The sequence below is a fragment of the Primulina huaijiensis genome, chromosome 6 (assembly GCF_012295235.1).
Source record: "Primulina huaijiensis isolate GDHJ02 chromosome 6, ASM1229523v2, whole genome shotgun sequence".
NCBI lineage: Eukaryota > Viridiplantae > Streptophyta > Magnoliopsida > Lamiales > Gesneriaceae > Primulina > Primulina huaijiensis.
In genome coordinates, this window is record NC_133311.1 from 20,041,955 (window position 1) to 20,068,788 (window position 26,834).

Below are 26,834 nucleotides of genomic sequence, written 5' to 3' on the forward strand. Positions count from 1 at the left end.
AACATCACTTCCCGATCTTTTTATATTTTATGCGCTTATCAACCTTTAAAACATTGTATGAAATAAAAATTAAATAACATTGAAAGCTTTTTTAAACCTCAGTTTGCTAATTTCAACTAAATTACTTTCTAATGTATGTATCAGTACAACATTAAAATTATCAAAAATTTATGATAGCATAATCTGATTGTTTTGGGTCATACTTCAAGTCAAGTAGGTCGACCGAAACCCGACATATTTTTTCATGTAAAATTTCGAGTCCAACTCGAACTGACCCAAACCTGAAACCCTCAACATTAACCTGAATTTTTTCGAACCGCTTGGCAGGTCGTGTTCATTTTGACATCACTAGAATAACATAAATATCATGAATATATCTAGAAAAACACATGTTATTAGATATATATGTGCGTGTGTGAGTTTGGTGAAGTATGTGATCAGTTTAATAAGTGACATGAATTTGATTCCTAATATCAACACTTTCTTGAAAGATCATGTTGCATTTTGTTTGTCAAGTGCGATTTATTTGGCTAACGTGGTTTGCAAACTATTGCATTAACTCGGAGATTTACCTAATATGCATTGGAGATAAATGATCGCAAGCAGGGATGAACCTTGCCAAGGACAGTCGTGGCACTTGCCAGTGCACCAGTTATTTTTAAAAAGTCATTAAAAAAAATCACATACACTAAACACATGAACATAACAACTTTGAATTTGGTTGTTAAGGCAACAAATTTAAATGACAACACAAGATTATCAAAGAATGCTTGATCGTTGTAAAATTTTGAAATTTTATTTGAGAAACACAATGAGTAAAGATTGAATGTTTAGCGATCTTCCGCATAAAAAAAAATATTGAAGAATATATGACGACTTAATTAATGATTTTGTTTCCAAAAAATGCTAGTGCATTTAAAATAATATAATAAATATTTTGAGAAATTAATATTTTAGCTTCACTCAGGACCTTATTTTTCTCATAACCACATTCGAACAAGATAGTTTTTTCTTCTCAGTTTTGTCAAAAGAAAAAAAAATAATTGTAAAATGCGGCATTTGATCCCTAATTTAAATCTTTAAAATAAGCATTTTTTTAATCAAATTGCCAAATTTATTTTGATATCACGTGATTGGTTCTATGATAGCCAAATATAACTTATAGTAAATTTTTCTTCCTTTAATCCACCATCTTACGTTATCCCACTTTGGAAATTTATTTTCATCAATATTTGACCTCCGATTTTAAAATTAAGCTTCAATTTACATGACAAAACGACAAGCCTATCGGTCTCAATTTATCCCGCAAAATTAGACACAATATGCTTGTTATATAAAACGTGAATAAGGTCAGCCGACCAACTTCACTCTACTAACCACGGATATTAGTTGGAAGATATGTTTAATATAGTTTAATTATAGAGTATGTCTCTTGTGAGAAGAGTCAACTCTACCGATATTCACAATAAAAAGTAATATTCTTAGAATAAAAAGTAATACTTTTTTATGAATGACCCAAATAAGAGATATGTCTAACCAAATACGATCCGTGAGATCTTCTCACACAAGTTTTTACTTTAATTATAAATTAAAAAAAAATAGATATCGAAATCAGATCTAATTGGGGAGAAAAATCGAGAGAGAAATGGACATCGAGAAGAGGTCGGCGACCATATCAAGTATCAACACATACATACGGCGTCGTTTCCCGGGTCCCATTTATTTAAGAAAACAAAGAAAAATCGGGAAGCACAAAATCTGTCATCGGTTATTCATTATTATATCGACTATATATATATAATTATTGTGGGTGTGAAGAAATTGCGTTTCGAGGACGACAATTGGGCCGGCCGGATTAAGCTTGCCACTACCTGGTGGCGCCGCCTGCTACGACACGGTAAATAATCATAATCGCCGCTGGAAAGTGTCGATCTTTCTCTTACCCTTTTCGCAACAATTTTCTCAATCCATAATTCGGGTCGACGGTTTCAATTGAAAAGGTAAAAGTTAAAGCATACGTTCTTCCTCGATCATCCTTTTTCCTCAATTCAGCGTTTTTTTCTAGACGATCTGTGTGTATGAATATATACTTACCAAGTCAATTGATCTTTTGATGGGCATCTTTGTCTGCCCTAATTTTCGTTCACCTAGTTAAATCCACGGTCGCCCGTACAATTGCTCCACATCTTGTGTGATTTTGATTAGAAGGATATTCTCACGCATATTGTTTCGATGTTCTGAATTTTTGGAATAATGAATATTTGAAAAATTAGTTGAATTTTGAAATTTAATGCTGCTTCTGATGAATCTATCATTTATATAAAAACTCGATGNATTTTTTTTTTTTTTTTTTTTTACATTTCCGAGGATTTTTGGCTACTCCTTTGCCGTCTGTCTTACTGAATTGAGGCTATGTACAAGTATGAAAATGACAAAACAGAATTTTGTTTATTCGAAATCAATTCAGCATTTGTCAGGTTTTGTTTTCAGGAATATGTACAGTGTTCAATTGTTAGATACACCAAGTTGTCAGATTTGCTGCTGTTATCTTGTCTATTATTCTGTGGTAATTTGAAGTTGCTTGTGGTTGTACCAAAAGATTTAAATCTGATTCTTTCGGACAATTTGATTGTCAAACAATTTCTAAGACTGAAAATTTTTTTGCCCCTTTGATGACATTCAACCTCCAAATTCAGTTGTTAGATGATCGTTGAAATTTGCTTATAAATTATTGTTCCTCATGAAGTATATACATGGTCATTATTTAGTAAAGAGGCTAAATAGCAGAAACTCCGTTTTTTTAATCATAGCAATGGCAGCTACTGGAGACTCGTGGGTGAGGGAGTATAATGAAGCAGTCAAACTTGCTGATGATGTTAGCAACATGATATCTGAAAGGAGTTCATTGCCCGTGACTGGGCCGGAGGCACAGCGCCATTCATCTGCAATTCGGAGGAAAATTACTATATTAGCAACCAGACTTGACAGTTTACAGTCTCTTTTGTCAAAGCTTCCTGGAAAGCAATCTCTGTAAGATATATTAATTGAACTGCTTATTTGAGTGGAAGTTGTTCATATAAGAATCAAGATTCAGTTCACGTATAGTGTTCTGCGGAAATTGGAGAATTGGAGGAAGCTTTTCTTATTGATACCTGTTAATTTATCCTGTGAATGACAAAGGTACAAGTTTGTTATTGGTTGAGATACCTGTGTCTATATGGATATGGATCGGACTAAAAATCTGAACATAATGCTTGGGAAAGCAATCCTGAACCATAAAATTTGAACCTCATTCGCATATTTTGAGAAAATTAATGATGTTGTGCGAAGCAACAACAGAGAGATGGGATTTGAGCCTGGGGTTAAAACTAGCGGGAGATAGCTTCTAAAGCCCATTTTAGTCGAATCAGGGGATGGAAGCATGCTTTAGGTATGGGTTTCTCCAATAGAGCTGTGCTAGTAATTTTTTTAACTGATACAGATCTGTAATTACTCGAACAAAGAAGGAAATGAACGAGAGAATCAAGAAGGTATAATTTGTGTATTTCATTCATTTCGGTGCCCGTCTCTTAATCTTTTTCACATATAAGTTCAAATGTTGTTTATATGACTTGCAGTCTGGGACTTGTGATGCAAAGAGAAATGTCTGTTATTTAAAGAAAGCATCTCTAAGCTTCTGATCCTGCTTCATTATTTTTCTACACAAAGAGGAGAAATAAAATATTTGGCGGCTTTCTTGGTCTGTGCTTTCTTATCCTTTTCCATCTCTTTTGTAGGACTGAGAAAGAAATGAATCGTCGCAAGGACATGGCTGCAAATTTGAGGTCAAAAGTAAACCAGATGGCTTCAACATTGAATATGTCCAACTTTGCAATTAGAGACAGCTTGCTTGGACCGGAAATCAAGCCTGTTGATGCTATGAGTAGAGCAACTGGTCTTGACAACTATGGCGTTGTTGGTCTTCAGAGACAGATAATGAAAGGCTGGTTGCTGTGGCTTTAATATTTAATTTTATTTGTTTTTCCTTACCTTGATATTGCGTCTGGCATTGCTATTTTCTATCTTTGTTAGTTTTATTCTTTTTTCCTCTCTAGAGCAAGATGAGGGTCTTGAGAAACTGGAGGAGACAGTGATAAGCACCAAGCATATTGCCTTGGCAGTTAATGAAGAGTTAGATCTGCATACCAGGCTGATAGTTAGTGCTCTTATTCTCCTTGGCATGTCTCTCACCTACTTTTGTCACATCGTGAACATCATGGCTAATTTATTGTCTGTTTGATACTCAGGATAATCTTGACGAGCACGTAGAGATTACAGACTCCAGACTACAGGTGACATTTTATCTATGAACTTTTTATATATCCATAATAAATCCTTCACGCCTGGTTGTATTATTTTGAGGCACATATTTTAGGATAATTTTTAAGTGAAAGCACATTAGTGATTTTGAAGATGATAATACTTAACATCAACGACTCTTGGAATTTTACCATAACAGACCTGAGAAATAAATGTACTAGAAATAGGAAGTCTACTGAAATGAAAACAAGAGCCATAGTCTGTGATACGAGGTCCTCTTTCAAAAGGATTTACATAATGACATACAATGCTTGGAGACTTTTAAATGTTTTTCTGAGTTAAATAAACGCACATCTATAAGAAACTCTGGTTGGTCAAAGCCATGCTGTCACCATGTACTATTGATTGAAATCTTGAACTTGTATTCCGAAAAGCACCTTCTTTACATGAGGCTTCTGATTTTACCCGACTTTGCCTTTAATTTGTTTGCAAGTCAAATTGATCTGCTTCATTTCTTCGTCTTTTTTTTTTTTCAACGGAGCAGCGAGCTCAGAAAATGCTCTCAAGACTGAATAAACGGACAAAGGGTGGCTGCTCCTGCTTCAACTTATGTTTATCAGTTATCGGGATTGTTGTTTTGGTGGTGGTTATATATTTGCTGGTCAAGTATTTGTAATAATATATAAAAATGGATCAAATTGGCAGTTTCAAATCTCTGTCCGCATAGATTGATCCATAATATTGCTCAAAGGCTTTGTAATTTCCATTTCGTGGATTTCAGTTTTCTTTTCTTTTGCCCCTGCCTCGAAGTCTACATACACTGAGTGACATGACTCGATTGCTAAAACAAACTCTTCGTACAGCATTTGATGAAAGTACTGAAATTTTTGGTATTTTGTTTGTGATATTTCCTTGTATTTGATAGTATATAGCTCTCATTGTAGTTCAAACTATTGATAACTCACGAGGGTTTCTGTCATTCTGTGATAAAAGTTGGGGTAATTCATCCAAATGCATACGGACCATAACTTTTGTGGCAATGCTGATATGATAAGTGGGTTTTAATTCATTAAATTTTCAAAAGGAATTTCGGTTAACATTCATAATTAAACAAAAAAAATTAAGCTTATGAAGTACGAACAGCTTATTTATATCAAATTTAAGAATTCAGAAATCCAATATGAAGACCGTGAAAGAATGAATGAAATGTATTAAAAAAATGAATAAAAAATCACCGGAAGTATAATTTTAATACAGAAATTGAACAATGAATTAAAAGGAAAGCAATTTATTTATTTATATTTTTAAGATAAAAATTTTGTTGCTAGTGTACTGAAGCTCCATCGCCTCAAATCCCCATATTTATCCTCTGTCTCGCCTTGGGTGTAGGGGTGGGTATGGTACGGTATACGGTACCGAACTACGGTACCGTATACCGTAAATATCGGTATGAAATTTTTTTATACCGATATCGATACCGGAAATTCGGTAAACCGAATTTTCGATATGAAAAAGTTCATACCGGATACCGTACCGACACCGAAAATTTTGTCGGTATACCGACATTTTTTCGGTATACCGAACTTAAATTAAAAAAAATAATAATAAAAAAATTATTTTCGGTATTTCGATATATACTGAAATACCGAAAAAAAATAATTACGTATCGATACCGTACCAAAAATTTCGGTATATCGATTTTTTCGGTAATTTCGATATTTTTTCGGTACGATATTTCGGTATTTCGATATTTCGGTATATTTTCCCAGCCCTACTTGGGCGCGACCATTTCAGTTCAGGCTTGTTAGGGTCTCAGTGGGCAATATAATAAATTTGCAGCCATAATTCCTGGATAGTTATTTGTCACGGGCCTTGGGCTTTCTTAATAAAAGAGAGGAACTCAGGATGAAGGCTCTTCATTAATGGGCCACGGCCCATTCTAGTTTTCGTCCCATATCGATACCCGGAAATCAGATGCTTCGGAACCCTAATTGTAGCTATTTCCCCTTTTTCAGACCATGAACGTTCTCTAATATTTTGTTCCAAAAATAAAAAAAAACGTTCTCCATAATAACAGGAAACCAAAATCCAGTTTGATGTCCACAAAGCTATTTACTGATAAATACTTCGTAATCGAATATTTCGTGGAAATTTAGGAACTTGAAAATGAGCATAGTACCGAAAGAATCGATTGAAGTGATAGCACAGAGCTTAGGCATTACCAATTTATCCCCAGACATATTTCCAGCTCTTGCTGCTGATGTCGAGTATCGAGTTCGAGAAATCATGCAGGTCTGTTAATTCCTATAAATTTGCTTTCTTTGTTTTGTACATCAGTGATTGTTTTGAAATTTCTGATTCTGCTACTTTTACGTATTCTTATTTTTGTTTGCTGAATATGGTTCAGGAGTCTATCAAATGCATGCGACATTCGAGAAGAACTACTTTAACAACAGACGATGTTGATAGTGCGCTTGGCTTAAGAAACGTCGAGGTGGTCTTTTTCTAACTCGCTTTATTATTAAGCAGTTGCTGATGTTTCTTGCTTTCCTTTCTTTGTTTTGGAGCTGTATCATATGAAATTTTGAATGGTTGTGGTTTACGAGGTTTTAAATGAGCAATCTTGGATACGAGCCTTGTTGGTTTTGATATATTTTAAATGTACAGCCACTCCATGATTTTATGGTCTATAAGGTTTTAAGTTAGTGATCTTGGTTATGGGCGTTGTTGGTAATGGTATTGGTGGTAAATATAAATACAGCCGATTTATGGATTTGCTTCTGGAGATCCTTTGCGATTCAAGAGGGCTGCTGGACACAAGGATTTGTTTTATATTGAAGAGAAGGAATTGGAATTTAAGGAGGTATGCTGGCATTGACTTTTGGCATTATAGCATTTTGATCGAAAACTTTAGCATTGGCATTTAGTAACATGTCTTGGTTTTTTTTAAACGTGTTTTAGGTAATTGAAGCTCCTCTGCCGAAAGCACCACTAGACACTGCAGTAGTCACTCATTGGTTGGCTATCGAAGGAGTTCAGCCTGCAATTCCTGAAAATCCTCCTCCTATGGCTATTCAAAGTTTGTACTATGATTTCTATTTACATATTCGTTGCTCACACTTTATGAACTAAGAATGATGATAGATGATATTTTCTCATTTTCTAGACAAATTAGTTTCAGAACTTGGCAGGTGGCTTGGTATTCAAATCTTGTAGGACACAGTATGTCATTTGACCCACAGCTGTTGTCATGACTATGATTTGCATTCTTATATCATCTTTGGCAGCACTTGCGATGCCTTCAGATAACATAAAGAATGACTACAAAGAGGATGGGTTACCTGTAGACATTAAATTACCGGTCAAGCATGTTCTTTCACGAGAGCTTCAGGTAATGGCAATGGTGTTTTGTGCATTCCTCTTCATCCTATGGAGAAAGTATTTGAATTCTTTGATAATGGTTTTTTGGGTGGTGCTGCAGCTTTATTTTGAGAAAATATCCGAGCTTACTGTCACTAGATCCGATTCCACCCTGTTCAAAGAAGCATTAGTGAGCTTGGCAACTGACTCGGGACTCCACCCTTTAGTGCCTTACTTTACATTCTTTGTTGCTGACGAGGTTATTATAAGTGATATCTGATCTTATTCCGCCTCCACCTATTTTTATCTGAACTGGTTTGCGATGATACCTGATGATAACCATCAATCTTCTATCATGACAGGTTTCTCGGAATTTGAACAATTTTTCTCTTCTTTTTGCTTTGATGCGCCTTGTATGGAGCCTTCTTCGAAATCAACATATACACATTGAACCATATGTAAGTTGTTCTTTTTTCAGTAAATTCCTCTTATCTGTGTATCTGTATTCCTCATTTCGAATTTCCTTCAGATTTTCTTCATTTTACACATATATTTATGTACAGTGGAAACCATTGAGTACCTGAATTAGTCCACTTTTGTGGTGTGTGATCATGTAGATGTATCTGTTGGATGCAGTTGAACTCTTGATCTTGCTCTGTATTCTGTTAATTTAAACCTTAGATGCGTTATTGGCTTATTGCTGTTGGATTAATTTGAGATCATCCAATGCGATATTAAATTTTGACGAGTTTGAATGGTGAACTTGTTTCTTCATACTAGGCCCATTGGGAGTTGACTTCTAGTTTAATTAAGCTGCAAAAAGAACCAGTTGTTTAATTTGGTGATAAGAGGAGAGAAGAGTTGATTCTGATGTTACCATTCTTTTCTTGCATCATTTAATTTTGCATACTTGATATTCGTAGCAGTGTTTTTTGTTATTCCAATATATGAAGGTTAGAGGTTTTCATTTGAGAGACTTGGCTTCACGTTGAAATGTTTATGTTAGTGTGCTTGAAATTCATACGTCAGGTGCCAATCCCTTATGTCTGCGTTTTTTATCCATTAGCTTCACCAATTGATGCCATCAGTGATGACATGCCTGGTTGCAAAAAGACTAGGAAATAAATTTTCAGATAACCACTGGAGTCTTAGAAATTTCACAGCTATTCTGGTGGCTTCAATCTGCAAGAGGTTGGAATCTTTTATATTTACCAGCCCTTGTTGACTATATGAAACAAATACGAGTTTTATATTATACTTAACTATCTGTTATGGGTGAAGGCTTCCATGCCCTTCTGGTGTCCTGAGGAAGCAAAATCTGATCTTAATTTACTTAGTTTAGCTTAAGGCGTTCTCACATTTGCAGATTTGGTCACGTTTACCACAATCTCCAGCCACGTGTGACCAGAACATTACTTCATGCTTTTTTGGACCCATCAAAAGCTTTACCCCAACATTACGGTGCCATTCAAGGGCTATCAGCCCTTGGACCTAATGTGGTTTGTTCCTGCTTCCATCTTTCTGTTGCTTTTGTCTGCACCCTCAGCCTTTTATTAGTCAAAGTTCTTAACAATGTCTAAACTCCTGTCTAGGTTCGATTGCTTGTTCTTCCCAATCTCGAGCCCTACTTACGACTTCTGGAGCCAGAAATGCAACTTGAAAAGCAAAAGAATGAAATTAAGAGGCATGAATCCTGGTTGGTGTATGGTGCTCTAATGGTAAGATATTAAACTGAATACATCTGCTAGATGTTGGTAATTTTACTCCATTATTATCATTTAAAATAATTGTCGGGGAAAAAATAAAGATGAAACAAAAAGATTAACTTATATCCATATATTGTTGTCACTGGGAGTGAACTTTTTACTGCTGGGTTGTTTGTAATTGGTTATTTGAGGGATCTGCTGGTGCAAAATTTTGGATTGCCCTTGCAGGTGGTAAACAATTTACATCCATTATAAACATGTACCTTAACCTTAAACTTCTTGGGTTTGAACGGACTTTTTAATAATTTGAAACTATATCATAATATGTTTTTTGGTATTTTATTGTGAAGTGCAGTTGACTGGTTAGGATAATCACAGGTAGGCACTCCGGTTTGATAGCCATATTTTTAGTGAAGAAAGTTTGTTTGAAGCAGTTCTCTCAAGTATTCGTGTGATGAAGAGACCATGTGTGATACATTACTGCTGCTGACAGCATTTCTTCTTTTAGGTCTCTCGAGTTGGAGAGCATCTATAGTTATTATTTATTTATATTAGCTAGAAGTAATTCCTTTCTTCCATATCATATCAAAAAGCAGGCTTAACTAAGGCCACTAGTATGCTGAAATTTCTGAAGCTTATGTTTAAATCACTTGAGATGCATGTTGCAGGTTGAGCCAACAATTTTTTTAGGTAATGAAAACCTTTTTTCTTGGTTGGCTGTAGTAGAAGAATTTCTACTTGCTTTTTTCAATTCTACTTTCCAAAAAAATTGTGTAGATCTAGTCCAACCTGAAGAGCTAGAGAACATAATTTGGGCTAAAACCTCGTGAAATAAGGTGTTTGTGTGTTATTTTTCTTTTTTTCATCAAGAGATGGCATCATGTGAAGGCCAATGACGTTCTGAGTTGACTCATTTTTTGTCGTGTCTGCTTATCCAGAACAGGCCTCAGTCCATTCTCAACTAAATTTGCCAGATCAATGTGCACCTCTTTTAGTGTTGTTATTTATTGTTGTATTTGTTATATGCCAACTATTTTGATCAGAAATGCATACACAACCACAAGGCAGAGTTGGTGCTAATAGCTCCATCTTTTGTGGTTGATGTTTCTGTTTCTCTTTATGAAATTAGTTAACTGATTGACGCATCACACTTTTCAGCGTGCAGCTGGCTTGTGCTTGTATTATCGCCTGAAGATGTTACCCACTATTTTCTCTGTACTGCCACCTACTGTCTTGAAGAGTAACGCAAAAGTTGTGACTCCAATGTCAAGTAAGAATCTTTTACTGTTTTCTTTGATTTCCTTTGTTTTTTTTCCTGCTATATTGCTGGCATTAGAAACATGGCGCAAGAGAGCATAAGAATGCCTAAAATCTAATTCCATGAGAACCGCTATTATAAAACAATAATAATAGCAACTGGGGATATGATTGTATTAGTTTTCGCTTCTTAGACACAATATCGGATTTGGATGAGTGCATTGAAAATGATTTGACTAACTCGTTGATGCTCTTATATTGGCAAGTCTTGCATTTAGAGCTTATTTGTACCTTGTATCAGTCACAAGACTAACCCTTTTATCCATCTTCGAAGAGAAACGTAAAGCAGGCATTGATAACACAATGCATCAGCCAACAGCTAAGAAATTAATGACAGATAGCACCATGACCGGTGGGGTAATACAAGCAAATTCAGTCCCAGTGGACATGCCAGGAGCAGGCGCAGCATATCCGGCAAATATCAGAGCAGGCGATACTAATTTACAGGGTTCACGTCCATCAGGGAACAACGTGGCCGGAACAAGTGGCAGAAAGGAAATAAATGTTGGTCTACTGTTTAAGGCATTAGGTGGTGTTGATCACGAAGATGCGAATGCTGGTAATTTGCTGCCATTGTTGAGCGAATATTTTGGTGAAAGCATGTCGTCCTTTGTTCCTTCCCCTGCACTATCTTTGTTCTTATGAATATAGAAATAAAGTTTTACCTTCTGTGTTTTCTTGTATAATTTAGTTCTTTTATGAAAATCAAACTCGTGGCTCTGTATTGTTGGAGGGTGGAAATCTATCCGAGTCTCTAATAATTTTGGCTTATCAAATATTATAACTTTTAGCTATTTTTAAAATAAATCTCTCATTTAACATCATATATTTTTCGTTATGTGCAAACTCAACGAATTCATCTTTAAATTTTAAAATCCTGTCTACTTGCAAAAAATATATCATCGATACACTTTCAGCGGATAAGAACATGAAAAAAAATGTTCAAGTGTACCTTATAACATTAAAAACAGATTCAATTGGAAATAACCAAAAGGGACCTAGATGTCACGTATGTACCTTTCTGAAAGATTGGGGAGATTTCAATTGAGAGAAATCAATGCTGCTCATCCCACTTTGCAACACAAACATCTGAACGATGTACATGGGAAAAAATTGCAACAGCTACATGTAATTTTGGCCTCAGTCCATGTAAATGCAGGAGAGGACCAGGTAAATTAAGAATATAACAGCAAAAAACTAAAAAACCTAAAAACGGAATCTCCGAGGCAGAGGAGATCCAGATGTAGAGGAAGGCGAGGCTGACGATTGGAGGGTGACTGGAGCTCTCATCGCACTCTTTTCAGCTAGTTTTGCTCCTCTTGAATCAGTCATAAGGATCTTCTGAAACGGTTGTGTAAAACCAGTTGCAATAATCGTAACATGGAGTTCTCCATTGTACCGTTCATCCACTACTGCACCAAATATAATGTTGGCTGAAGGATCGGCTAAACTTGTAACAACCTGGCAAGAGTGAGTTGGGAGATGTCTGATTATGACCATTCCATTTCTCTATACATCAAATAACTCCACTGCTTCTTCCCAGTTGAGGGGACAGCCGGATAGGAGTCTTAGAATTGGTAAGCAAGAGAAGGAGAAAAGGTAGAAAGTATACCTGAGATACCCTGTTCACTTCCTGCAGCGTCATATCCTTTCCTCCAGTGATGTTATATACAACTCCAGTAGCTGATTGAATAGAGGACCCAATCAGAGGAGTGAAAGTTGCTTGTTCAGCCGCCTCTTCAGCACGGTTCTTGCTAGAGGACACTCCCACACCAAGCATAGCAGTACCAGACTCCTTCATCACAGCCTTAACATCTGCAAAATCCACATTTACCAGCCCAGGTATCTGGGTAAAAAGAAGATGCTTAAAACATCAAGGAATTGGTCTCCGTCAAGGAATTGGTCTCATTTGTGAATAATACACTATTTTGCATGGAATCGGAAGGAGAACATTATCGAACATGGAAAGATGAGAATAAAAAAAAAGAGGCTGATGAAGAATAAAATATTCTTGTTTTCACTCACCATGATTATATCTGATATTCCTTGAACTCCCTGGAGGAGCACATCATCTGCCAGAAGGAAAGCATCTTGAAGGGGAGTATGTTCATTAGAAATATCCAGGAGACGATCATTTGGAATCACAACAAGGGTATCCACATTTTTCTGGAGTTTTTCAATTGCTTCGAGAGCCTGAAACAATATCCAAAGAAAGAATAACTAAAATAAAAGACAACATAAACGGAAGATGGATTAGACCTAATTATTTTATTTCAACCTTCCCAATACGAATCAATCAATCTACTGGGCAATAATTCACGCGTAAAAACCTTTAATGCATAGATTGGCGGTTGTGCTCATACAATTCCGAAGTTTACTTTAACCAACATATTTCATCGACAAAGGATTTCATTGGTGCAGCTTGAAATGAATATCAATTCAAAGATTTGAACTTTCCATGATTTAAAGTTATTGTACAAAAATAAAAATAAACAAGAAATTAATCAAGCAAGCATTGGCTTAAAGCAAAAAATTACAAACATAAAGATGCAAACATGATCAGATAAGTAAAGACGCGTGCCACTCAATCCATTTCTCATCTTTGTAATTTGTACAATTAAATGTGAACACAATTCCTTGCACAATTTAGGATGGAATAAAATTTTGAGTATTGATTGACTGTTGTGTTAACTCTCCTGTTCCATACAATGAAACAGCACCTGCCTGCAAAGATCTTCTACGACCTTCAAAGCTGAATGGGTATGTAACAACACCCACTGTCAAATACCCAGCATCCTTTGCTATTTTAGCAACAACAGGGGCTGCACCAGACCCAGTACCCCCACCCATCCCTGCTGTTATAAACACCATATCTGATCCCTTGAGAGCATTTGCAATGACTTCCTTTGATTCCTCTGCAGCCTGTTCACCCAAAAGTGGGTTGCCACCTGTCCCTGAATTTTCAGGAGTGTTGCTGGTAAAAAATTCTTTCAAAGTATAAAATTTTAGGAAATAGATAAGATTAGGCAGTGAAGAAGCTAAATCAAGATTGTAAGTGCGTGCAGATCACTGTACCATACATTAAACACATTTAATTAACAGGAAATCCATGATTTTCATTCTTGTCCATTTGATAAAAGTGTGACAGCTAGGAATTAGCTTCAGAATTTAAAAGAAGATCAATGCAAATGTAAGAGTGAGATGCAAACCAAGTCCACGAGTCAAAAGCTCTCCTATCTGAATAGGTGTCTCCGCAGCTGATTGCAACAGTGACTGAACATCTGTGTTAATGGCATAAAAGTCCACACCCTACAATCGAAACAAAAGGATTATAACAGAAAAATGTGCAAAACATGATTCACCTGCAAGAGAATTCGGAACATAACATTTACTAGTATCAACATGAAGATGGTGAAAAAATAAAAAATAGACGAGAAAATCTATTTGAAACAGTTTTTATTCAATTGGAACATAACAACTATATATGCAGACTACCATTTCTATTTCACCAGGGATTTGTCATCCATTACCCTTTCGAAAACATTAAATAGTTTGTGTTAGAATCATATTAAGCCAAAGACTTTTTAGTTTTTTTTTTATGTTAGAATCATATTAAGCCAAAGATGTTTTGTTTTTTATTTTTTAAAAAAAAACTAAAAGTAGAAGTTATCGATTCAATGTCTTTAAGACTATCCCATCTTAAAAGTAACAAAAATTATACTTGCATAGCTCATCCAAATACTCACTTTCGCTCCTTATTTATCAACATAAGCTCACACCAACAAAAATGGACAACGAATCAAACTCAAAAGCTCTCGTTTGAAGGCCAAAGAAACTGCAACGAACCTAAACGAGAACACGCCAAGAAGAAAAGGAACAAGTCTTAACCTGTAAACCACTGCCAATCATGCGATTGACGGCATTGTTTCCGCCTCCACCGACTCCAATCACCTTAATCTTGGCAGTTTCTATTGGAGTATACGAATTGTAAGCACCGTTACGAAATAATCTTGAATTACAGGCCTTTTTCCAGCGACACCCGGAGAAGGAGACACCACTATGCCTAGTTTTGGCAGGCAGAGGTGATAAACCAATCGAAATGGAGGTCGCTGATGAGGCAGATGCTGGATTCCGGAATCCCAGCGTCGCCATTAATACCGATTATTATTTCTTGTTTTTTTTAAAAAAAAAACCAGAACTTTGTATTTTCTGTCTCATTTCTATGTGGATTAAATCCTAAATATTACAGCAAAAGTAGGCAAAATGATAGGGACATGGACTAGTTCTTGCATTAAGTGTCCATTAATTCACTTTAATGACATCTATGTATATTTACTCAAATTATTATTTCACTTTTCTAAGCAAGTTCTGTCTCAATCTTCTATTTTCATAAAATACTTTTTGTGCACAATATAAAAATTTTATTTACACATATACTTCACTTTGATATACAACCATCTCAAATAATTATTTTTTGAGTAATTAAATTGAATCTTAAATATATCCAAACATAAAATCATATCAAATCTTCCCCACGATCTAAACGCAAATATAAGTTTCATTTTATTTGATGAATATGAATTCGATTTAGAGCGAATGATTTGAGCAATAAATTTTAAATGACAATTTGAAATAGAATAAGTCTCTCGTGAGATGGTCTTACAAATTTAATTTGTGAAACGGATCAACCCTATCGATATTCACAATAAAAAAATAATACTCTTAACTTAAGAAGTGATAATTTTTCATGGATGACCCAAATAAGATATTCGACCCACGAAATTGATACCGTCTCACAAGAGTTTTTGTGTTCGAAATATTTCACAATTTAATTCTTCAATTTAAGAGCATCCTTAATTCTATTAGTTAGGTATAAATGACCAACATGCGTGGTAAAACGGGTTGCTGGGAACTTGTCATTAGAAAATTGGTTGCGTATGAATATCAAAATCATTTAATAGCAATACAAAAAAGGAAAAATATAGAACAAAATTTTCTTATTCATTTCAAATTACACATGTTCAAGCAGCCATTCTTCGAAGAATAAATAACAGATAAGAAACAGTTTTACAAACAGGGATATATATAAACAGAAAGATAAATGCAAAAGTTTTTCTGGGCACAGCATACCCCAATTCGTTATTCATCTCTCTTTAATTCTCCATACACACTTGATTTTTGTGGATGCTTCTCGTAGATCATATCATTCTGTTTCGTTCAAAATGGGTACAATCAGAGGATTCATTTGTGCCAAGTATACTATCGCCCACCTACACACGACAAACAAAAACAATCTCACTTTCCATGACAAAAGTGCCGCCATTAACACTTTGTCACTTTGATGACTTAAAGATCAGAAAAACCAGCAAAAAGAACAATGGCTGCACAAGCAAGAAAGTGTGTACTTCAGCATTCATTACACGAGAAGAATAAAGGCATGCATGCTGCTGCTATTCACTATCTCTTACTCGGAGCAGATGAGACAATTTGGCGAACCACTCCCAGCATCAGAAAATTTCTCAAACAAGATTTTTTATTCTAATTCCTTAATAGATCCTAAAGGATTTGGAAAAGCGGAATCAAACATAAATTCTCTCCAAATCCCTCAAATAGACGCCCAAGGATTTGCTGCACGAGGGTCCATACCACATCCAGTAGTGAAAAAATTTCATTAATACAAATGATGCACATAACAAGAGTTGAATATGCGAGTCCGTCGGAATATGAGGGGAACTCATATTTAGATGAAATTTGACCAGAGCAAATTCGATACATATAAATGGGAGAATAAAAAATTACCACCAGATAAGCACAATCAATGAGCAACTGAAAAATGAAAACAAACTTACATCATCCAACAACATACAGTAGCAGTAATAACCAATGTCAGGTGTAACCTGCATTGCAAACCGAAAAAGTTATCTACCAAACACTAGCTCAATAACATATGACGGCCGTCCAAGTCAGGTTTCAAATGTTCGACTTATATTTTCATTCTTTGTAAAATGTCGTCGCAAAAACGTAAAAGTGGAGACGTCAGTTATATGTCAAACATGTCCCAGCTATGAAACAAAATAAATTACCAACTTGTTGAACAAAAACAGTAGTTCCTCGGACATACGCAACAGATATGAACAAAAAAAAATCAATTATGCTCTTGTATGCGAAAAATGGGATTAAATTTAGGCATAACCCTGCTTATAAGCCTAAACGCATTTCAGAACGAGAAAAGACAGCAAGCATACAGGTTCGCAGAAGGTCCTCTGTTGCAGCAGATCCTAGCGCACAGTGACGCAATAATCCCGACCACCACAAAGATTAGAGTAGTTACCAAGAACCCCATATCCAATCCGCTTTCTCCACCAACAAGTGATTATAGTCCAAGCCTGCCACAATTACTTCGAGTTTCACGGATCAATATGCAGATCCAAGATTCCAAATACCTATTTTTTTCAAGATTTCAATTGCAGAGTAAATCAACACGACGATCTGAAATTCGAATAATTCATAAAAACGTCCATTGATTCGAATAATTTCGGTGCAATGAGACTAGTAGCAGAGTACCTTAGAATCCAGCCCAGCGAGGCTTCGGGAGCTCGGGCACAGCTCTTGAAGAAGCTGTTCGATCCGGCGTCGCTTTGATCTGATTGAATCAAAGTGCAGGGAATTAAGTTATATGGGCTTAAATCAGAACTGTAAATCAATATTTGGGCCCTACTACTAATTGTTCCACTGGAATCATCTATCATAGCAACATTTACACGAATCTTGGGAATCAANTTTTTTTTTTTTTTTTTTTTTTTTTCCCCTTTTTTTCACCGAACAAACTCGTTAACTTAACGTAATAGTATGTAAATCACGATAAATAAATAATGATATCTAAATCATCAATCAATGATATTAAAATTCATACTTTTTTGCTATATTTATTAGACATTCGACGTGTGTTATATAATAATTTTAAATATATTAACTTCTAATCCATGAGACTAATATTTTAGCATACGATTTAAGTTCGAGATCAAATTATAAAAAAATACATATCCCAACTAAAATAATAATAATTTTAAGCTATATCTGTTATATGTTCGACACAAGCATCATCAAGTTTATTGTGAAATCAAATAGAACAGAAATGATATCCGAAAGATGTCTCATGGTGAACATGGACAAAATGAATCACTAATTCCGAATACGTACGTAGTTTTGCATGAAAGTTGAAAGAAAAGCAGTACGGAATGACAAGAATTTTTTTTTATAAAAAAAGTATATAATTCGAGTTTCCAAAACTTTTTTGCTTTGAAATCTAAAAACATATATATATCACGTGTATAATGGCGCTTAGCATTCCCTACTATTTGTTGTTACTGCTCTTCCCTTTCTAAGAAAAAACCTACAATCAAAATTCACTCAGCATGTTTGACTTCCTTCTCAACCTCTGGAATAAAAACTGTAGCAACATCTGCATCCGTTGCGTCTGATTTTGCAGGATACAGAGGACTACAAACTGCAGCAACATCTTCATCCGTTTCATCTGATTTTGCAGGTACCGCTTTATCCAGGTCTGCATCATCCAAAGTAATGTGTGACATTTCAACAGATAGCGAGCTATCATCTTCTTTGCTCAAAGTTGGAACTAGGATTGGCTCAGGAGAAACATCAACTGAAGGAGATGAAGCACCATTCATTTCAGGGAACAAAAGTGGAGTGATGGATGGAGCAGGGGATACAGAACCGTTAGCTGAAGCCGAAGGTGATGGTGCATCTGAAAAAGATGCAGCTGAAACCGGGGATGGAGTCTCATTGAATGAAGGGTCAGGGGAAGCCCCATGACTAATGACAGCAGGCGAAGGAGATGAATTGGACTCTTCCACAGGCTGCTGTAGGCTCCAATACATTATACTCGCTGTCAAAATAAGGATCATTTTTTGGTTCACCTGTCAATAACATCACCAAGATTTGTGTGAAGCTCGAAATCATTTTAAGTATTTATTCGATCAAACCAAGTTAAAAGTGGACAAAACCCATTGTTTGAAACTAAAAGAAAGGCGAATTAAAAGAGATCTGGCATTGCAAGATCACCTCCATAATATCTTCAGGCAACAAGAAAATGGAACAGCCAAGCTTCCTAGCAACACTGATTATATATGTAGCATTCAGCTTCTTTTCATCGTCTACCAAATAAAACTGACAAGTCAGTTTGTCACAACAGTTTTGATACGTACATAAAGTCTATCGAGTAAAACAATAAGGTCTCAATGCTTGTATGTTAAAATAATATGAAGCGAAGAGAGTATTTTTTCAAGTGTGCGGGAATCTACTTTCTGAGTTGGATGTTCTAGGTTCAAAAAGTTTGCATTAGCAAGAGTTATCAGATCGCAATTATTAAACTTTACCAAATGGCATAGTTTCAATCCTCTACCTTTTTGACAAACGCAGAAACTACCACGCACACTTTCATATACCTTCACTATTAGGATCTTATTAAACTGCTGTTCAAAATCCGGATCTCAGTCAATCTTTTGGCAGTAAAAAGTCACACACCCAGATCAAATAAATAAAATTTACAACAACATACCACTTTCACCCTTGGTAGCGAGATTCCAGTTCACAACTCGCGGCTCAACCGCACTGAGAAGTTCAAGAAAAAACAATCCACTTGAAAGTCTCTTATCCTAGAAAAGAATTAATACATTACAGAAGTTGACTATAATCAGCAGACATGATTTTGTAAAAACACAAGTAATCTAGATATTGATATTTTTTTTTCTGGACAAATGACCACGACAAGAAATTATGAAGAAAAGGAGCTTAGCCTCAACCTTAAAACTTTCAATTTGAGATTTTCTGCCTGAATTCTTTACTTTTCTATTAACCCAGTTGAGTATATCAGCATCTTGAATCTCCTTATCCTGGAAACGGGATCTAAGGTTCTTCAAAAGCTGAAGCATATTAAATCTCATCAACTGCCAAAGGAAAGCTGCAAGATAACAAAGTATTTTTTGGTGAATGATCCGAGGATTCAAAATGAGGGGATGGTAGAAAAAAATTACAGAAAGAAAGACGAGCCAAAACCATCTACAAAGCCAAGGAAAAAGGTATTCTCACACCAAGCACCAAAATTACTTCAGGTTGCGTTTGGTTGGATGGATTTAAAACTCATGGATTTCGATTATAGTTTTATTGTTAACAATAAAATAACAGATGAAATCTTGAATCTATACATTTTTTATTTACACATTAGTAATTTCAAATATATTCGTTACTGGGCAAACTTGAAATTCATCCTATTTAACATGAAACACTATATAAACATGTAAGAGGTGAATTTGAAGTTTATGATCTTATTTCTCTAAAACTACAAAAATATATATGAACTCCAAGGATTTGAAATCCAGAAATCCAAATTCAACTCAGAGAATTCAGTGGGGTGAAAGAAGGCAAAGGTCTTTGAAGAAATTGGGTATTAAGTGGAAGAAGCAAAAATATGTATTAGAAGAGTCATCTTTCCCCTCAAGCTTATAAAAATATACAACCAATCAAACAGAGGGTATAGACCTATAAATGGCCAAAATGTAAACGAGCTTCACACACGAGATCTTCTTGAGAAAACCTCACATCATATATTACTTAATGTATATAAAACCTTAATGTATCTAAACACAAAATCATTAAGCATGTTACCAAGTATGAGTTTTTTATTTCCTTGCACAAAATCATTTCCAGCCACGTTTACAAGGGACAGTTTCAACAGCTTCCCTATCCTGATGACCTGGTTGCAATTCTCTACTTTTCTAAACGGCATCTTTATTGGGGGTTTTGTTGCGTGCTTCCAGTTGACAGATCCCGGAGAAACTTTATCAAGCGCTTCCAGAAGAACCCACCTACAGACGTGATATGCTTATTATGTTTGAGATTGACAAACCTAACAAGATTGATACCAGTAGTGGCCAACACCGATAACATGATAGTCTATCTTCACTTCAATAGCAGGAGAACTCACCCATTTCTAACATCCTCAAACAAGTTATTGATATAAGAAGCAATGCCAAGACTGTTGATCCAAAGTCGGAAGCACCTTTCTTCTCTGGATATTAGGTCATCATCTGTCATCATTTCGGCAAACGAGACTTTTTTGTTGTCTGTAGACAAGCCATTCCTGGGGAAAAAAGACCAGTTTCCTAAGATATCCCTAATATTTGGATAGACATATAAAAGTGCAATATCAACTTCATATAGACACACATTAAGTACTTCTTTGTCCCTTGCATGACTCATTCAATTTTATTTACATTATAAAGTTCAGAGAGGAAAAGCTGTCTACCCAGAGAATCTAGCAATTCATAAATACCATATCTGGAAATTTATTTTTTGGAAGAGAAAGTTGACAGGAGTAACATATCAGAATATAACTTTGGAAACTGAATAAACCGAAACTTTCATGCAAAGGGTTCGCAACCCAAGATGTGCCTGAGAAAGGGGAAGTACAATACATTGAAATAACTGGTAGAGCGGGTTCTAAATGCAGATAAGAGACACAGAAAATTGTGATAATTCTTATTATGTATTGAGATCATGCTCTTGACTTTATTTTGACATACATCTGTTCCAGATGCCAGAAAACCGGTTGAATTCAAAAGTTGATTTCTAACCTCTGATGAAAAATCTGAGCAACAAAAGCAAGATTCAGATTTGTTGATCCCTCCACAATATCCTTGGGACTTAGATATCTCTTGCAGTCCATTTTCTCTGCATGCTCAAGGACCAGATTAGCTCGTTCAGTGGGATCTTTAGCATCTAGGGTGGTGGGGTTGCAATGTTCTGGTGCAAGTACATTAAGCAGGTAAGCATAAGCCTCTCCGTCCTACAGAACATAAAAATATAAACAATTATAATAAACTGAAATTACTTCTGTGGAAAAATTAAAAAAACCTGTTTGTTTATGGCGTGCATACCATTAGCTCAACTCAAATTTTACTTATCCCAATGAATGCATGTCCAATACTTCAACCCAAATATTTTTTCTCAAAATCTTCAATATGATCGATATTCATGCTATAAGTCAACTATCAAAACACAACTATTACACAATCTCAAATTTTTCACTCTACTTTTTCAGAATAAGCATTATTTTATCACCCACTTTAACCAAATTATCGCTACATAATATCATTATATTGCACCTTACATAATCAGATTTAAAAATTTATATGCAGACAACATTTCAAAACAAGTAAAAAAGAAATTCAAAATGGAGCTGAGTTAAAAGCTCAACCAAATGACACCAAAGAGATCCAAGCCGTGATAAGGAAAGGAAAGCCACCCTATTATGATTGTATCATATCAATAAAGGAAAAGAAAAGAAAACAAACAGTATTTTCCTCAAGTAAGCATTATGCCCAAGAAAAAGTTCATCTCTGCGATAATTTTAAACTTAAACTACCTGTCAGCAGAAATACATATTTCAACGAAATACCGCACAAGCAACTCTCTAGCTATGCACATGAGGCAACTGCAGCATTAACATGAAAATAAATACATACCTTCAGATCCGAAGAAAAATTCGTCACATTTTTCTTGTAGCCTGCTTTCTTGAGGTGAAAATTCATCCACTTTAGCAAAACTTTTTCTGGAGCAAGCCCCATAAGCTCCTCAACATCCTGCATGCAATAATAGCAAGATAAGCCTGTGCTTTTGAACTCCATTAAAATAAAAATTCATGGAACATACAAAAAAGATGCTGTAATTTTATTGAGAGGATTTGGAGCCAGTTACATTACTGTCTTCCACCAATTCTACAAGCTGGGGTGTCTTTCTGAGATTGAGATCTGCCAACAGTTGGATCTGAAGGTGATAATAATAAAATCAGTGGAAAAGAATTTTGTGAGAAGGATCGACCCGCACTCTTAAACATGCAAATTTTATAAGCATCAGAAAAAGTGAAAGTCTTCTATGACTAATCCTTCTTATTTATTTATTTATTTATTAAAATAAGAGGAACTAGAAACATTATCAAACCAAAGGAACTAACCTTTATAATTTGAGAAATTAACCCGAGTACCAAATGAGGCTGCAAGGAGTCAACAAGAGACAATAGCATTACAGTCCAGAAAAACAACCTGCATTGTCCATATTTCTCAATAAATCAGCTCAACTTACTCTTCCTTCAATCAAGTCTTGAGTACCAATATTTACTACGGTGCAACCAATAGCCTTTGCAGAGTTAAGGCACAATGTGTGATTCTCATTTCTTTCCCATGGATTGAGCACACGTTTAGTGTTGATAGCCCGTTCGTCTATTGTCCCAGGCACCGCAACATTAATCAGCTTACTAAATATATCCACAATCATAATGAAAACCATAAACCATGGATTCAATTAGAAACGGAACAATTCAAAGCAGTCTATATTAAAATACCATAATAGAACTCCATCCCTTGAAAGATCAAATAAAGCATTTGTGGATGCATCGATTGGAAGGAACTGCATCAAAAATGGGTCATCTCTGAGGTAGCTATTTATATGAGCCACATACGAAGCCTTCTCAGACTCACTGATAGTGTGAAGAAGGGTAGTTATGGTGGCCTTCAGGAAAGACGAAGAGTTTCTTCGATTTCCGGATTTTCCATTTCCTCGATTTTGTAAATCTAGATAGGACTGTGCATTCAATTAAACAAAATGTCATCAGAGATGACCATATCCACTCAGATTCAACATTCACAACAGAAAAATGAAATCTTTTACATTTAGAGCGAACAAACTCACATTTAGGATTTGCGAGATATAAGCAAAAAAACACTTACCCTGAGGAAGCCTTCAAAACCAATCTCATCGTTCATGTCAGAATATAATTCTCCCAACTCATTCTTGATCTCCTCCTCACTGAACATCTCATCGAATGCCTTCAGTTTTGCAAATAATGGAGGCAAATCGCCAACCATAACTTTACCATTCTGATTCTTTATTGATATGTACTACAAATAACCAAAAATAAAATAAAAACCATACCCACATTTCAAACATCATTTCACAAAAAGCACAACCACTATCTGGCTTCATTCAGGATTTAAGACTCAATGATCAAATGCCAACGACACAACCTCCCAACACCACGCCACAATCACATGAACATCCTCCATGGACAAAAATTCGATTCGCAAGAGTAAAAGGGGAAGTAAACAGCGATAAAAAAAGAAAATTACTCTGGATTTGAGGCTTTGAAGCACGACTTGTGTGAACTCGCTGTGAAGCAATTGATCGGAAACAACTACTCCCACAAAACCAGACATCTGTTTCTTGCCCCGCGTTTCCACAAATCACGGGGAAAACGATCGAATTCGCTCTGAAATTAGAACTGAAAACTCACCAATTCAAAAACCCGATTTCACGGTTACATTCTCGATCCAAGGATGCCAAAACAGCATCATGGCAAAGCATCGAACAAAAAGTCCAAGAAAAAACAAGACAGTTCAACAACGTTTAATCACCTCGTTCTCAATTGTTGTAAAACACAGAATCAATCTTAAAACAAACAAAAACCCACGCATTCATCATCAAATGCAGAATGATTCCCCATAAGAGCTTTACACTGAAAAATTCAATAAAACAGGACGTGGGGTGTCAACAATACATGCATACCTCCAAAAGTAATCCAAGATTCGAACTGGGTTTTATATAATCCTTTTTAATACAAGGTTTGACTGTTCTTCCGCATATATTTCCAGATTTTTAATAATATGTAAACAAGTATAAATGGTTGTTCGATTGCTTCTGTGAAGGGCAAAGGGGGAGAGATTTGGTGTGTGGACACGCAAAGAGGTAAGCAAAGAAGCCCAAGATTAATATCGGGAATGATATCGGTATGATGGATCGTCTTTATAGATCAATTTGCCCACGCGCAAGGCGGTGATGCTGGCTTCGTACACGCTCTAATTTTAGGATTTTGTTATGATATCATAAAAAAATATATAATAGAGAATTTAATCCAACTTAAATTTCTCTATTTTATTAAATAAATTTTGTTTCGGGAAAAAAGAGAACAAATCACAACAAACAAAACAACTTGATATTATTAAAAATATTATTTACCAATTTACCAAAATTAAATTAAAATTGGACATGTTTGAATCTTTTCATACTTAAAATTTATGTATCAATACAAAAAATAAGTACATACAATATTAATTTTGAAAATCGGTTAAATATCGATAATTTATGTAGTGTTGTAGTTATTTTATGATGTTTTCAGTGAGATAAACAATAAAAAACAATATTTAAATATATTTGTAAAATAAGTGATAGTTATTCAAAGAAAACTATCAAATTGACATCATTTCGCAAATCGAAGCAAGATCGAGATACAACATTACATTGTTAAATAACTTATGAACCAGAAAAAATAAACACCCATCAAAATGCAAGAGTGATTACACCAAATCTTTTTCTTTCCAAATCCACAAATTTGCAATTGATGATCACATCAAACAACAACATTGGACATTTTCACCATATGAGTATGATGGCGCCGTCACATAACTCGTGCAGTGATCATATTCACATAGTGTCGGAAGAGAACAGTGATGAGAGCCACCGTATCCTCCTCCGTGAAACGGGTAATACCTCTCATCCCCGCCATGTCCACAGCAGCAACCGGAGTTTTGGTACGGCAAGAACAAGTTGTCGGAGCATTGCCCGTATTGAAACCAGCGAAGTTGTGCCCGATTTCCAGCTTTTCCAAGCTTCTTCAAAAGTGATTTCGGATCCACTATACCCGACACTTCCACGGTCCCGTACTCATCCATTTTAAAGCTTCTCACTCCTTTCATTTCACAACATAATAAAATAAATCAAGGCAAATTATATTTATATAATCATATTACAAAACAAACATATTTCGAAAATGAGTAGATCTCTTGTGAGACGGTCTCACGATATTTTTATCCATGAGACGGGTCAACCCTAACGATATTCACAATAAAAAATAATACTCTTACCATAAAAAGTAATACTTTTTCATGAATGACTCGAATAAGACATACGTCTCACAAAATACGATCCGTGAGACCGTCTCACACAAGTTTTTGCCTTCGATCATTACAGGAAAACGATTCGAGAAAAAAGTGGAAACCGGCATTTCAATTCGTCTGTTTACAATTTTTTATATCTTTCTCCACGTATTATAAATTGATTCCATTTAATTCATATAAATTGTTAAAAATAGAATGTTGAGACATCTTTATCGTACTCATGATCTTATCTTACCCTTGCTGCTGCTAAGCACTCTTCTGACTGCTTTCTGCCATCCCGGAGTTTGGACATTAACCCTTAAAATACATGTCTGCAATGAAAAGAAAGAAAATATGAGTATAAAAATGTTTTTTTTTCCCATTCTTTGAGAATTATAAAGAGAAGAAAGAAATGAAACCATGAAGGCCGAGTCGTCGTGGAATCTACCACATAATTTTGTCATCGATGAAATATTCAACTGCCAAGAAATTTGTAATCCTTAGTTGAGATTTTGGATAAAGACTCAAATCAACTGTCGTTATATAGAGATTTTAAGAGGATAAGTGGGCATGAAAATTTTGATATGGTAACTTACAAAAAGATATGCGATTGAAATAATTGTGAGATTTTGGGAATGTGTCCATTTTTTTTTTATTTTGGGTAAAAATGACATTCAAATCTCTCCTTTGACATGGATTTATAATGTGTATTATTGTATTGAGACCGTTTTGATATGTTGTCTATACATTGTGTCCACATGTTAGTGTTACTTATCTATTAGATGTACAATTTAGATATATTTCATCATATCAGTGTCACCTATAGAAGACGTTTAAGAATAAAACCTGTTAGTAAACATCACATCAAAACCGTAGATTGATATGACCATTGTTATATCAAAAGTTAATATTGAGATCGCCCCTCGGCAAAAAGGACTTTATATGTGCCACAAATCTTGTAATTTAAGAGGATAATTGTTTCCTTATTATCAATCTTAAATGAAAAAAGAAGTTACTTTTAATATATATATTTTTTTTATCATTTCCAATTAAACTTTCATCAATCCGAATGATAATTAAAAACAAAATCTTTTCCCTCTCCCAAAATCGGGAAATGAGATCATATCTTTATAATAAAGTCCTAAAA

At 35.3% G+C, this 26,834-nt stretch overlaps 6 protein-coding genes across 11 annotated transcripts; 2 read left to right on the top strand and 4 right to left on the bottom strand.

Moving 5' to 3' along the window:
• Positions 1-1,764: 1,764 nt before the first annotated feature.
• LOC140978072 (syntaxin-52-like) lies at positions 1,765-5,192 on the top strand. 2 transcript variants are annotated; one of them, XM_073442842.1, is made up of 6 exons: positions 1,765-1,897; positions 2,811-3,030; positions 3,777-3,982; positions 4,095-4,195; positions 4,287-4,331; positions 4,844-5,192. In XM_073442842.1, exons 2-6 carry the CDS (start codon positions 2,813-2,815, stop codon positions 4,973-4,975), a joined length of 702 nt encoding a protein of 233 aa, XP_073298943.1. In that variant the 5' UTR covers positions 1,765-1,897; positions 2,811-2,812; the 3' UTR covers positions 4,976-5,192. The 2 variants fall into 2 exon arrangements, with proteins under 2 accessions (XP_073298943.1, XP_073298942.1); XM_073442841.1 differs by having other exon boundaries at positions 1,776-2,000.
• Positions 1,791-11,458, top strand: LOC140978070 (transcription initiation factor TFIID subunit 6-like). Of its 2 annotated transcripts, none has more exons than XM_073442839.1 (13): positions 1,791-1,897; positions 6,456-6,591; positions 6,707-6,793; positions 7,061-7,162; positions 7,261-7,378; positions 7,587-7,690; positions 7,781-7,918; positions 8,022-8,117; positions 8,726-8,850; positions 9,026-9,158; positions 9,252-9,377; positions 10,524-10,635; positions 10,957-11,458. In XM_073442839.1, exons 2-13 carry the CDS (start codon positions 6,466-6,468, stop codon positions 11,325-11,327), a joined length of 1,638 nt encoding a protein of 545 aa, XP_073298940.1. In that variant the 5' UTR covers positions 1,791-1,897; positions 6,456-6,465; the 3' UTR covers positions 11,328-11,458. The 2 variants fall into 2 exon arrangements, with proteins under 2 accessions (XP_073298940.1, XP_073298939.1); XM_073442838.1 differs by having other exon boundaries at positions 1,863-2,000.
• An 85-nt stretch (positions 11,459-11,543) lies between these two features.
• LOC140978071 (cell division protein FtsZ homolog 1, chloroplastic-like) lies at positions 11,544-14,880 on the bottom strand. Of its 2 annotated transcripts, XR_012175518.1 has the most exons (7): positions 14,571-14,880; positions 13,892-13,991; positions 13,407-13,636; positions 12,708-12,875; positions 12,295-12,528; positions 11,700-12,143; positions 11,544-11,592 (listed from the first exon to the last, which is right to left on the bottom strand). XR_012175518.1 is itself a non-coding variant. In XM_073442840.1 (6 exons), exons 1-6 carry the CDS (start codon positions 14,832-14,834, stop codon positions 11,889-11,891), a joined length of 1,251 nt encoding a protein of 416 aa, XP_073298941.1. In that variant the 5' UTR covers positions 14,835-14,880; the 3' UTR covers positions 11,544-11,888. The 2 variants fall into 2 exon arrangements, 1 of the variants encoding a protein (XP_073298941.1); XM_073442840.1 differs by having other exon boundaries at positions 11,544-12,143.
• A 784-nt stretch (positions 14,881-15,664) lies between these two features.
• On the bottom strand, positions 15,665-17,416 carry LOC140979220 (V-type proton ATPase subunit e1). The gene is made up of 4 exons (XM_073444544.1): positions 17,247-17,416; positions 16,928-17,125; positions 16,532-16,579; positions 15,665-15,952 (listed from the first exon to the last, which is right to left on the bottom strand). The coding sequence occupies exons 2-4, from the start codon at positions 17,023-17,025 to the stop codon at positions 15,886-15,888; spliced, it is 213 nt and encodes a 70-aa protein (XP_073300645.1). The 5' UTR covers positions 17,026-17,125; positions 17,247-17,416; the 3' UTR covers positions 15,665-15,885.
• Positions 17,417-17,918: 502 nt separating this feature from the next.
• On the bottom strand, positions 17,919-24,528 carry LOC140978073 (fimbrin-1-like). 3 transcript variants are annotated; one of them, XM_073442843.1, is made up of 15 exons: positions 24,321-24,528; positions 23,885-24,036; positions 23,486-23,656; positions 23,101-23,339; positions 22,842-23,013; positions 22,714-22,752; positions 22,458-22,526; positions 22,226-22,342; positions 21,335-21,546; positions 20,686-20,841; positions 20,367-20,566; positions 19,505-19,662; positions 19,261-19,357; positions 18,765-18,856; positions 17,919-18,619 (listed from the first exon to the last, which is right to left on the bottom strand). In XM_073442843.1, the coding sequence occupies exons 2-15, from the start codon at positions 23,969-23,971 to the stop codon at positions 18,089-18,091; spliced, it is 2,340 nt and encodes a 779-aa protein (XP_073298944.1). In that variant the 5' UTR covers positions 23,972-24,036; positions 24,321-24,528; the 3' UTR covers positions 17,919-18,088. The 3 variants fall into 3 exon arrangements, with proteins under 3 accessions (XP_073298944.1, XP_073298947.1, XP_073298946.1); XM_073442846.1 differs by having other exon boundaries at positions 23,885-24,024; positions 24,321-24,521; XM_073442845.1 differs by lacking the exon at positions 24,321-24,528 and having other exon boundaries at positions 23,885-24,312.
• A 501-nt stretch (positions 24,529-25,029) lies between these two features.
• Positions 25,030-26,230, bottom strand: LOC140977963 (heavy metal-associated isoprenylated plant protein 33-like). Its single transcript, XM_073442645.1, has 3 exons — positions 26,107-26,230; positions 25,944-26,019; positions 25,030-25,500 (listed from the first exon to the last, which is right to left on the bottom strand). Exons 1-3 carry the CDS (start codon positions 26,149-26,151, stop codon positions 25,157-25,159), a joined length of 465 nt encoding a protein of 154 aa, XP_073298746.1. The 5' UTR covers positions 26,152-26,230; the 3' UTR covers positions 25,030-25,156.
• Between the last annotated feature and the right edge of the window lie 604 nt (positions 26,231-26,834).

Coding starts and splice junctions, on each gene's coding strand:
- LOC140978072 (XM_073442842.1), top strand. CDS start 2,813: ATGGCAGCTACTGGAGACTCGTGGGTGAGGGAGTATAATGAAGCAGTC. Junction 3,031..3,776: donor CTTCCTGGAAAGCAATCTCT/GTAAGATATATT, acceptor TCTCTTTTGTAG/GACTGAGAAAGAAATGAATC. Junction 4,332..4,843: donor TTACAGACTCCAGACTACAG/GTGACATTTTAT, acceptor TCAACGGAGCAG/CGAGCTCAGAAAATGCTCTC.
- LOC140977963 (XM_073442645.1), bottom strand. CDS start 26,151: ATGACAAAATTATGTGGTAGATTCCACGACGACTCGGCCTTCATG. Junction 26,020..26,106: donor ACGACGACTCGGCCTTCATG/GTTTCATTTCTT, acceptor TTTTCATTGCAG/ACATGTATTTTAAGGGTTAA. Junction 25,501..25,943: donor AGTGCTTAGCAGCAGCAAGG/GTAAGATAAGAT, acceptor GTGAAATGAAAG/GAGTGAGAAGCTTTAAAATG.
- LOC140978073 (XM_073442843.1), bottom strand. CDS start 23,971: ATGTCTGGTTTTGTGGGAGTAGTTGTTTCCGATCAATTGCTTCACAGC. Junction 23,014..23,100: donor AGGGATGGAGTTCTATTATG/GTATTTTAATAT, acceptor GGATATATTTAG/TAAGCTGATTAATGTTGCGG. Junction 18,620..18,764: donor TGCCTGAAGATATTATGGAG/GTGATCTTGCAA, acceptor TGTTATTGACAG/GTGAACCAAAAAATGATCCT.
- LOC140979220 (XM_073444544.1), bottom strand. CDS start 17,025: ATGGGGTTCTTGGTAACTACTCTAATCTTTGTGGTGGTCGGGATTATT. Junction 16,580..16,927: donor AGAGGACCTTCTGCGAACCT/GTATGCTTGCTG, acceptor TTTGCAATGCAG/GTTACACCTGACATTGGTTA. Junction 15,953..16,531: donor ACTGTATGTTGTTGGATGAT/GTAAGTTTGTTT, acceptor TGTCGTGTGTAG/GTGGGCGATAGTATACTTGG.
- LOC140978070 (XM_073442839.1), top strand. CDS start 6,466: ATGAGCATAGTACCGAAAGAATCGATTGAAGTGATAGCACAGAGCTTA. Junction 6,794..7,060: donor TTGGCTTAAGAAACGTCGAG/GTGGTCTTTTTC, acceptor ATATAAATACAG/CCGATTTATGGATTTGCTTC. Junction 8,118..8,725: donor ATATACACATTGAACCATAT/GTAAGTTGTTCT, acceptor TTTATCCATTAG/CTTCACCAATTGATGCCATC.
- LOC140978071 (XM_073442840.1), bottom strand. CDS start 14,834: ATGGCGACGCTGGGATTCCGGAATCCAGCATCTGCCTCATCAGCGACC. Junction 13,992..14,570: donor TGATTGGCAGTGGTTTACAG/GTTAAGACTTGT, acceptor TTTCGATTGTAG/GGTGTGGACTTTTATGCCAT. Junction 12,529..12,707: donor GAATATCAGATATAATCATG/GTGAGTGAAAAC, acceptor CTTTTTACCCAG/ATACCTGGGCTGGTAAATGT.